The 11,605-nt window shown below is 40.5% G+C and overlaps 1 protein-coding gene across 1 annotated transcript; it reads left to right on the top strand.

Annotated features, from left to right (window-relative positions):
• The first annotated feature begins 517 nt into the window (after positions 1 to 517).
• Positions 518 to 3,624, top strand: LOC139666405 (trifunctional nucleotide phosphoesterase protein YfkN-like). The gene is made up of 8 exons (XM_071545609.1): positions 518 to 567; positions 1,041 to 1,394; positions 1,523 to 1,661; positions 1,846 to 1,993; positions 2,603 to 2,768; positions 2,929 to 3,076; positions 3,177 to 3,360; positions 3,476 to 3,624. Exons 1-8 carry the CDS (start codon positions 518 to 520, stop codon positions 3,622 to 3,624), a joined length of 1,338 nt encoding a protein of 445 aa, XP_071401710.1.
• The last annotated feature ends 7,981 nt before the right edge of the window (positions 3,625 to 11,605 follow it).

The raw sequence follows: 11,605 nt of genomic DNA, 5'->3' as shown, positions 1-11,605 counted from the left end.
TGAGTCTCATTCAACATTTCTTGAATGTTCCTCAAAATCTTGTTTTTTTTTTATTTATTTGTATTTATTTTTTAAGGTTTGCCACTGCTCTAAAAGAATTCCAGTGTCTGAATCCCTTGGTGGCTTTCAGCGGTGACTGCCTGAACCCTTCCCTGCTTAGCACAATCACAAAGGGAAAGCATATGGTAGATATTCTCAATAAATTAGGAGTCCATTGTGCCGTGTATGGTGAGTGCTCTTTCTAACCCTGCATTACTATTTAATTGTCAATGCAAAGGGAGTCTTAGAAAATCCATTTATTAAAGTGCTTCAGACACACACACACACACACATGCACACACATACACCCGCACACACAAACACACAGAAACACACATTCAGGTGGCACAACACATTGGGACACACACATTATGGTTTTTATTTTTATTTCAATGTAGCCTACATCAGGTACAGATTTTCCCAATCCCTGCCTGCAGGTAATCATGAGTTTGATTTTGGTGTTGACCTCTTGGAAGAGATGGCACTAAAGATGACCTTCCCCTGGTTTCTTAGCAACGTCTATGACAAGTGAGTTAAATCTGCCTATATACATGGGTTTACTCCAAAATGTGTACACTATAATTGTAAATAAACACAGACAATTTTTCTCTGGTATTTATATTGTTTTGCTTCATCCCGCTTAACATCTACTTCTACTTTACTTCTACTTTACTTTATTGCCACATCAACTAGACAGTTGCTTGGAATTTGCTGCAGTGCGTTCATAAAAACAAACATCCATAACACAAGATAAGACAACAAAACAGACTAAACAAGCCAGCAAACAAACAATAACAAACATCAATAAAACAAGACACACTAAAGGGTAATGTATAGTAAGTAAGAGAGCAATTCAGCAGCCTGAAAAAAATGACGAGTGCATTGGAGAGAGACTAGAGTTTAGCTAAAGTGCTTTAAGTCATTCAGAATATAGACAACAGTTCAAACAGATAACAGTTCAAACAAGGCAGTTGTGACTGCCTTGTTTACTTTGCCGGCAGGTTCACCTCTGAACCGCTGGGACATGGAAAGGTTACCGGAATCCTGCCGTGGAACGACCTGAAGATCGGCATCATGGGCTTGGTGGAGGAGGACTGGTTCGACCTATTAGGAACGGTAGACAGGGAGAACATCCTCTATGTGGACTATGTTGAAGCAGCCACCCACCTGTCCGCAGAGCTGAGAGAGCAAGGAGCCGACCTGGTGGTGGCTCTCACACACATGAGGTGGTGCAACGACATCAGACTCGCGTCAGAAGCCAAGGGACTGGATCTGATCTTAGGGGGTCATGACCACGAGTACGGGGTCCTGGAGGTGAACGGGATCCTGATAGTGAAGAGTGGATGTGAGTTCAGGTAAATAAGGAATGGAGGATGGCACCTCCTTTGTTAGAAGAAATTATTATATGCAAACACATAAATGAAAAGAATAATTTACCTGCTCTATCCCTTCTTGTTAACTTTGAACAAATGACCCTCTGCAGGTACCTGTCCAGGATAGAGGTGGTGAAGGACCAGGATGGGGCATTCCACTTAATTTGCCATAAAATAACCACTACCAAAGACCTAAAGGAGGATGCTGACATCAAACAGATAGTTGACGAATACAATAACAGTGTTCAAGTGAGTTAAGTTCTGATAGCCACACTTGATAACTCTGCGTTTGCTTAATCAGTTTGTGCGCAAGGTAATAATCTGGATCTGGATGTTTACCGAAAAAGTGCAAAGGAAAAAGGTTTCTCTCTCCTTCTGAGGCAGATCTGCCCTTCTCCCTCTTTCTCTCTCTCTCTCTCTCTCTTGGTTTCAGCACATGTTGGTGGAAGTCCTCTGCCACACTGAGGTGGAGCTAGACGGGCGCTACGCCACAGTCAGAAGGGAAGAGTGCAACCTGGGTAATCTGATCACCAATGCCATGCTGGAGGCTACGCATGCAGAGGTGGCAATTTTGAATTCAGGTTATTACATCCTCGATGCTGCCAATGTTTTATTCAGTAACCAAATGCTGTAGGGTTGTCTAGGAAATATTATTCTAACTTTTTTCAGCTCCTATGTCTTTTCAACAAATGCCAAAAAATGTGTTGCACGTCAGGATGAACTAATAGTTTCATATTGTCAGCCTGAACATTACAATATGTTCCTTATTAGAACAAAGAAGAAAAATAGAGTGCCACAAAAATGGTGCAGTGTCAAAAAAAAAAAAAAAAAAATCAAAAGAAGGTGCTCTTCGGTTTAGAGTATAACTGCATGACACAAAAGTCCAAGGCACTCTTCTGTGAAAAACTTTAAAAGTCTTTATTTTATGGGCTCATCTAGGGACATTTAAAAACACTTACAACACTCCAGCGCGAAAAAAAAAAAAAAGTTTAAAGTTTAGAAGTTTTTCAAAGAAGAAAGACTTTGGTTTCATTCTAGCTTTCTGTCAACTCAAAATAATCCTGACTCTCAGAACCATATAACATTTAAACTTTCCAATATGTAGCTTCATTGTCATCAGTGAATTATAAATAAATAAATTATAAATCTATTAGTTACTATTTAATCATGTTTCTTTGATTACATCCCAGGTACCTTGCGATCAGATCGCATCCACCCAGCTGGCCCTCTGACCATGCATGACCTGATGCAGATCCTGCCCATGAAAGACCTGGTGCTGGTGGTGGAGGCCACGGGACAGCAGCTGTATGAGGGGCTGGAGAACAGTGTGAAGAACCATCCCGCTCTAGATGGCAGGTATTACACTCCTGCTGGTGTAACTGGTCAGCTGCATTGATCAAGAAATGCACTGATAGAATAAGCAATAGCCTACCTGTCGTTTTCTGTGGGAACAAATGTTTAGAGAACAGGTTTATGAGAATGGGTGCGTTTTTGACATCAAATTTTGGACTTTAAGATTTCTCCAAGTTGCTGGAATCCAGTTTGGCTTCGATCCCAAAGGAAAACCAGGCCGCCGTGTCGTCATTGAAACTGTGAAGGTGCAAGGAGAGAGTCTGGACATGAACAGAATATACTTGGTTGCCATGAAAGAATATCTAACAAAGGTATTATACATTGTGCTCTTCCTTTAACTCACTCAATCTAGTTATAATCATGAGTATGTGTAGGAATCTGTATTTTAACAGCCTATTTTTTTTTCTCCAGGGTAAAGACGGATATGCCATGTTCACTGGCTGCAGTCAGAGGGTAGAGAAAGAAAGCGCCCAGATTCTCTCCATCATTCTCAGCAACCACTTTGAGTCTTTTCAGATTGTCAAGGGCCTGAAGACTTGCAAGTCAAGCCACAGAATGGGCCTCATGAAGGTCTCCAGGAGCCCCTCAGTGACCTGTGAGAACAGTTTGCATCTTCATCCATTCATTCATTCATTCATTCATTATTTGCTCATCCCTCTATCGATCTATCCATTGGTTGTGTTGTTTGTATTTGCATTTGTTGTTGTCAGGTATAAAGAGAGGTGTGAGTGAGAAGCTGGAGGGAGGGGTGGAGGCAGAGGCAGAGGTGGCGGTGGATGTGGCCTTGGTGCCAGGAGTGGAGGGCAGGATATTCCACATCCCGCATGAGCGCCCATTAAAAGCAGAAACTGAAGACTGAAATATTAAGTCAGTTTTCTCCTATGTGAATTTTATAAATCTCTCCAGTAGTTGTTTTACATTTTGTTTAATGGTGTTAAAGCAAGGGAGACTAATTGTTGTACACAGAAGTCTTTCCACACATGACTAATCAATATTGGGACATCCGCCCATGCACATGTAGTTTACATTTTATATAGTTTAGAATTGTTTAGAATTTGATATCTTTTTTTTTATCGTTATTATATCGTTTTAATAGTTAAATGTTTGTGGTTGTTTTACTAAGTCTATGCAACACCATTTGGAAGTCAATGTAAAAAAGAACCACAAAAAAGAAAACAATTAAATTGGGATATATTACATTACTTTTACATATTGATTGAAGATTTTACTGACCTGCATTTAAATAGGCTTTACTAAGATGTCATTATGCCAAACAGCATAAATAAATTCTGATTCAAAAGCTCCTTGACACAAAGAAAAGAGTAATTAAATCGAAAATCTCAAAATCATAAGACTACTGTAATATTGTTGTATGTTGAGCAAGAAATTATTACTGTTGTTTATAGAAGTGCCTTGTATTTTCACGGAGGCTGGGTTTTAGAAATCAAAAACTTCAACACCTGTGCACTTTGATCCCGCCTACTTTGTAGTTTCCACAGACCATCACATCTTTTCCAGTGATGTAAGTGGAGGAAGGGCAAAGTGAAGCTTGGTGTTGGAAAAGCTTGAATAACAAGAGTTTTTGACAGCCAAAGAAACAAAATTGAAATATATCAGAAACCACGTTAATTTCTTGAGCTTTAATAGATGTTTCTGTGACTGAAAGTCAACTGCAAATCATTTAAAGTCTGCTATTTACTTTGATTTTTCATTTAAAGCCATACACTCACACCTATGTGTTGTTATGTAAATTTTATTTGCTATAAAACACAGTGACGTGGCACAATCAATCTAAAAAATAAAACATCGATTCCCTCCAGGGGTTGCTTCAAAACAATTCCTCATCATATAAAAATAAGGTATGCCTCTATAGTACAGCACAGTACAACAATCTACCAAGACATATAGAACAATTCAAGCGTTGCCAATGTGAGAATTTTCAGTAGCAAATATTAAGGGATACGGTATATGGGAACACACAGAGGTTCATGAAACAGCATGAAACCATGAACCACAATCACAATCCACACCAAAGAGGAAATGATTAGAAACAATTCTGAAATTAATTTGTCTGATGAAGCATTAAAAGGAAAATCCACCCAAAAACAGTGTTCACTCATGTTATTCCTTTGATTTTCTGGTTTTAGTTTAGTCTAGATCTATGAACATGAACAATTTTATCCAAAAGCCTGAAGCAAAAGAGCTAAGACTATAATCTGTGTTAATATCGTGAGAGTGTGCGAATCCCATGACAGTATTCAAATGTTATTTTCTGGGTTATGGGCACATTTTCTGGTTAAGAAATATTAGGATTACTCTGGCATAAAATCCAATCAAGTGTAAAAGTGTAAACAAGCATTCTGTGAGTCCAGAAACTCTCCAATTCATTGCCAATGGAGCAGCTCATGCCAGATATTACAATCTTGGATCCATTGTTTCTAGCTTTGGCAGAGTTCTCTAATTTTCACAAATGCTCATTGAACTTTACATGATCTCAGGAATATGTGGAAGTTGAATACTTGTAGGGTTACTCAGACACATGTTTGAAGAGTTAAAAAGGCATTTTGACAGCCATATGTTTGTTAGACAAAAACATAATTTTACTCATCATGGTTGTGGATGTTGGCTAATTGAAGTAATAATAAATTGTAAGACATTTTCCATTCAACTTCATATTCTATGAACTTTCGAATAATCCATAAGTAACGGAGGACAGTCTGATTACTTTATCGGCTAGGAATGCAGTTGGTTATGCTACTGATAACATTTTAATCATCAGTAGTCTGTAAATTGGATTGCATTTTAAAAGTAAACCTCTGCAACCCAGGACCTTTCATAATGACTTCCCCTCCATACTGGAACAAGGACATGCAGTGTTGTGCAACCCACATTACATGTGCATCATGTAGAGACAGAGAACAGATTCCCAAACATCCCCCTACACCGTTTCCCCATTTCAATCATTTATTGATGAGAGACAACAAGCTGGAACACTGTTGTTTTCCCTCCACCAAACCCTCCAACTTGCCGGTCATTCACTCATTGTTTCCTTACAAAACCCTGCAACTCAATTTTTCCTTCTCCCAGACATCTATCTTCTGTATTTGTCTGACCTTTGCGTCATCACTGATCCCTCTCTCCATCCTCATCCACCCGCTCATCACTCCCTCCCTCTCTCTCTCTCTCCCTCGATCCCCACTGCTCCATCACCTTTGCCACGACTATCAAAAAGAAGGGAAGAAGAGGTAGCAGAGGAAGCAGAAAATGAAGAAGCCGATGACCCAGTTGACTGAGTAGATGTAGATGATGACCATGTCCATGTCGAAGCGCCAGCCCCGGGAGTCGTCCTCAAAGTCCATGGCATCCAGACGATAGCCTCCTCCGTGAGGGAACTGCCGTCTAGCAATGGGGCTGGACTGCCTCTGGAAGCCTGGGAGGGTGACAAATGGGCCATCTGGTTAATTTCACTGACTACAACTTAAAAAGTTCGTTTTGAGTAGTTAAATATCAGTAGTTATACATGGGTTCCATTAAATTACAATCAATCAAACTATATATAGCACATTTTGTACGTTAAAATGCAAAGCGCTTTACATGGGAACAGGTAAAAGGAATAAGAGGGAGTAAAAAAATAAAAGAAATTAGATAAAAGAAAATAAAAGGCAATACAATAGAGAGGCCATAGTAAGAAAAAATAGCAAAAATAAAACCAGACAGTTAAAAGAGGAGTAAAATGAAACAGCAATTTTGGGGGAATGGTACTGTTTTGCTCGTGCTATTCACCAATAATTCTATAGATAAAAAATATGTGTTAGATACAAATATATGTTAACAAGGGGGATGCCACCCCCTTCAAATTGTATCTTGATTACATATGTTGTGTGAGACTTGAAATAAATCTGTTTTTATTGTACTGTTGAAGCTCACCAGTTTTAGGCTACATAGGCATCAGGTATATTTCTGTTAGTGTGTCAACAAATGTTAAGACTTGCAATTAAGCAGAGCGAAGCAGTAAGGTTCTAAAGGTCTAACTGATATTGAACAGATATTATTCTAATTACATGTAACTTGTACATTTCAATCTACAGAGATTGAAGAACCTGCCTCCAAAGATACGGAAAAGCTTTCTGCAGCTCGGGAGAGGCCACTTTGCACAACTTGCTTTCTGGAAGTTCTGTTTCCGGGACAGGTATTCCTTTGGGAAGAACGTCCTTGCTGTTTGGTTTAGCTCTGTAAGAAAGACAAATAAATAAGAAAAAGCAGCAGATGCAACATCACTAGACTCCCTCATTTTCCTCTTTTGCTGTCTCCTTGTGACCTTGGCTTTTGTAATCAACACAAGCATCTTATCTAAAATCCTCGTCGCCTAATCACCAACAAGAGCCCTCAGTGTGTCCTCATACCCACAGCCACTTTGCCTTTTTATGGCCACAGCAATGTCCCCGCCGCTCTCTTTCTCTCTCCTCCATACAACTAGAAGTAGGCCAACATGAATCACGGAACCTCATTACTTATTCATAGATTTATCCAAATCAGACTCGGACTGCCATGCAACTTGACATGTCTGTGTCTAATCAGTGAACAGCAGGCTATATAAAAAAATATATCCATGTGTATGGGAGCGCAATGAGCATAGGGCAATGAATGTTAAACACAGATATCATACTGGTATCTTCATGGTATGACGTGGTCCTGTAAAGCTCGACGGGTAGAGCATGTTTTATTTCCCGCTGGAACCACCCATGTTAAAAATGTATGCACTCGTGGTATTTCAATTTCAATGCACCATGCAGTGCAAATCCACCAAATTGCAAATGCTGCAGCGGAATCCTCTTCTCACTGAGTTCAGAAGCTGCTACTGTAACTAAAGGTGTTTAGATTGGTGTGTTTCATTTTTGTCTGCTAGGTCTGGATGACTCATCTGGTCGGAGCTGAACTGAAGGTCTACTCCGCTCCCTATGGGAGATCTGCAGCTGGGCCCTCTGAACAATCTGCAGCTTAGATGTCATCTGTTCAGCCGTATTATCAGCAAACAACACGGACATGAGAATGTACATATAGCTGCACAAATATACAGAAGCTTTATGATCATTGCTTTTATATGCATTTACTGTTATCGAATCAAGGGCTTTTTATTTTTTCTCATTATACTATATATTCTAATTGTGTCTTTTTTATTTATTTCTCTATCCATCTCATGTCCTTCAATCCAGAGTATGGAATCATTATCCTTCAGTGTTTTAACAAGGCATTAAAAACCATGTGCCTTGTTCCTGTAAGTGTTTTTTTTTTTTTGTCCATTAGCTCACCCTTCTGGAAGAAGACGTGTGCGATGATTGTTCTGCAGAGGGGGCAGGGGGTGTTGGTGGGGCTGTTCTTGGCCAGCGTCCTCAGACAGGGTTCACAGAAGATGTGGTTGCAAGGGTGGCACATGTAGGGGCTGAAGTACACATCCAGACACACGGCGCAGATGTAACCTTCTCTGTCCCCAGCGCTCACATCCTCATCATCCTCACTGCTGCTGGATGGGTCCCCCGTTGAACTCTGAGAGAGAGAGAGAGAGAGAGAGAGAGAGGAGGGAGAGAGACAGAGAGAGAGGGAGAGGGAGGAGGGGGAGAGAGAGAGAGAGCGAGAGAGGTTAACTTCCTCAAGTCCCAGGGTTTTTCTGGTGATGTGAGACCAATTCACATTTTACTTTTGAATATGAAAGGATCATACGGATTATCAAAGGTTGATAGATATATCAATTAATCAATCAAAGTGTATTTATATAGCACATTTCGGACATTTCCGTACAACATCCATCCATACAAGAAGGCAAATCCTTTCTATAGATCTGATCACCAATCAATTACCTTTGTGTGTGTGTGTGTGTGTGTGTGTGTGTGTGCGTGTGCGTGTGTGTCTGTGTGTGCGCGCACGCATCTGTATATGTGTGTGTGGGATGGTGTGTTGCTTTTTTCTGTTTTGGATGAGTTTCAAATTTGAGTAGCACCAGAATGGACCATTCTGGTACTAATCCAAAATGAAGAAGAGCAAATACTCCAGTTAGTGTAAATCAATTTGTTTCTGTTTTCTTCTCACTCTCTGCATCTTTCGTCTCATGACGTTCTGCAGTTTCAGCCCACACAGCTCTATATGACAAATCTATTTCAGGAGGGTCATATCGACATGGAATGAGCTTCTCAGACAGAAATATTGAAAATGGAGCATCTTGCACTGCATCAAGAAAATGAATGAAGGAAAACTACCCAGAGATTTAAAAAACAAAAAAAGAAAAAAAAAAGCTATCCACAGATGAGGTTTTGAACATATATTATTTCTGGAAGAAGTCATTGTGTCAGCCAGCAATAACTGTATGTGAGAATGTCTTCTTTTCTGTCCTCTTGAGATTCTGTTTAATATGGACTCTTCATTTTGTGCAACTCTATTTGATGGGTGTAAAAGTCTCTGACACCCACCTGCACAGCAGAGATACGTGTGAGGACATGAGGGGGTGAGGTGTGAGTTCAGCATAGTGAAATATCTTCTGTTGGAAATTTCCTTGCATCTTGCCACAGAGCATTCTACTGCATAAATACAATTTGTGAGTAAGAGCAATTTGACCCTGATGCTGACCCTAATTCAAACTTCATTCACCCTAACCCTAACCCAGAAACAGAAGTATTTCATGGAGGAAGATATTGTTGTTTGGTTGTCTTGTCATGTTGCAATGATAATTTTCAATGCTTTATTGACAGTGATCTTACATTAGGTTTTCCATGAGGCACATTAAGAGCCAGGATATACAATTCTGTAAGATACAAACTTATTCTTATGCTGCAGGTGGCCAGTCTGCTATTGTCTGTATCCTAGTCTGTATCATTTTATTTGATACAACACCACTTTCACTCCTGCTGCTCAAATCCACTTGCCTCCAGTGTGGCCTCAGCAGTCAACTCACCCTCCTTTCAATAGACTCCAAGTGTCTGCACACAAATCCACAATCATCTCCCCCCTTCCAAATCATAACTACAACTTGTATGTGGAGAGAGACAGACACTCGTTTTTAGAACAGAGTCCGGGGCCCACGTGTTCCCTCCCATCCTCGTCCTCCTCGGAGCCGTGTGTCCCGTCCCCTGGGGTTAGGTATCTGAATCTCCACTCTTTCGAGGCCCCGGGGTGCTCCCAGAGTAATTATCACTTTCTCACCCAGGGGGAGCTCCAGGGACCTCCCTGTCACACCACCCCTGCCTCCCAAGGTGTGTCATTAACACAGAAGAGAGAACACAGAGCACACAGCTCCGGTGTAATCACGGACACTGTGGCTCTCCCCTGGCAACAAGCAGTGTAACATGGCAGCTTTCCCTTGGTTACATTGTAAAAAAAATAATAATAAAAAAAAATAATAACCTTGTAGAGTCACACTAATACCATATACCAGTAGAGAAGTTAAAGATTTAGGCAGTAAATTCAAATCTTTTATGGGGAAAATTATATACCACCACCATTCCACTACACCACCCTAACTATCATTGGCTTATATTGGCAGTATACCTATCTCCTCAACAGTATACCTATCTCCTCAACTATCACTGTACCACAAAGCCTGCTCTGACACTAACCTGCACCACTAAACTTACTTTACTGGTGTAAACTTGAGAGAATTGTATTTTTGTTTGCTAATTTGCTGCAGATAGGAAAACTTCAACTACTAACTGCAGCTAAAGCCACAATTCAGCTACAGCAGCAACCACAGTCGCTGGATATAGTAATTGCACATCCCAGGGCTGCATTGCCTCTCGGTCACACAGGACGACACCACTTCCTGTGGGGAGCTGGATGACAATAACACCTGCACTGACCTTTGGCACACTATATATGCAACCAGTGAGAGAGCTTATACTCAGAGGTAGGGTTACACGAGACTCTAGCAAAGGGCTAAAACTAGCGTTTCCACAAACCAACCACACATATGCAGCACAGTGAGGGGCAAGTCAAGAAGGGAATGAAGGAAAGCATCATACTTGATGACACAAATTAAGAAATACATGTCCAGGATTTGAACCCGGCTTGTGACCAGAAGGTCACCAGTTCAAATCCTGGACTGGCTGGGAAAATAGGGGTAAGGAAAGTGAATGAGAACAACTCTGCCCTCCCTCAGTAACTGTTCTTGAGCTGCCCTTGAACAAGGTACTTAAGTCCCAAGTGCTCCAGTGGAGCCGCTCAGTGGCCCAGGTGTCAATGTGTAACTGTGTGAGTGTGAAGCAGGACGGTATTGATAAAGATCATGCATATTCAATAAACCTTGATAACAATAAAAGACCATGCATGCTCATTCAACTTCCCCTAGATAAAACTATGTTAAACGAAAGTGAAAAAAAAACAACAACAACCAGTTAACCTACCATCCACCTTGCTGATCTTTAACTCTTCTACGGAGTAGGATGCAGTCTCATAGTAAGAGAGATTAAACATAAGGAATCTTTCACACACACATAGTGTAGGCTACCTGTGCCAGAGGATGAAGTTTTCTTACTCTTATACTGGGCTATAGTCACAATACTTAACATATTTATATGTGTTTGCTATACTTGTTAAGTGAAGAAAGCTTTGAGTATGCATCATGTTTCCAAACGTTAACTCTAGTGTTTTTTCTGGGCTTGTTCATGCAATCTCCCCATGTTGGCACATATCATTTATTCCTTCCCACACAAAAAACATCACATAATTATGGACACAAGTGTATCTGCTAGAAGCAGATAGTATGTGTATTATGTTTCTACATTAACATGCCAACTCCAATGTCCATAGAGAGAAGAGTGCCTCAAATAAAAACAATATAATCAGCTGGGGGCATA

Source organism: Centroberyx affinis, unplaced genomic scaffold, assembly GCF_046629955.1.
Source record: "Centroberyx affinis isolate AG114_WGS23_722 - 3 ecotype Tasmania unplaced genomic scaffold, CSIRO-AGI_Caff_v1 ptg004984l_1, whole genome shotgun sequence".
Classification (NCBI taxonomy): Eukaryota; Metazoa; Chordata; class Actinopteri; order Beryciformes; family Berycidae; genus Centroberyx; species Centroberyx affinis.
This window is presented reverse-complemented; position numbering and strand designations above follow the sequence as displayed.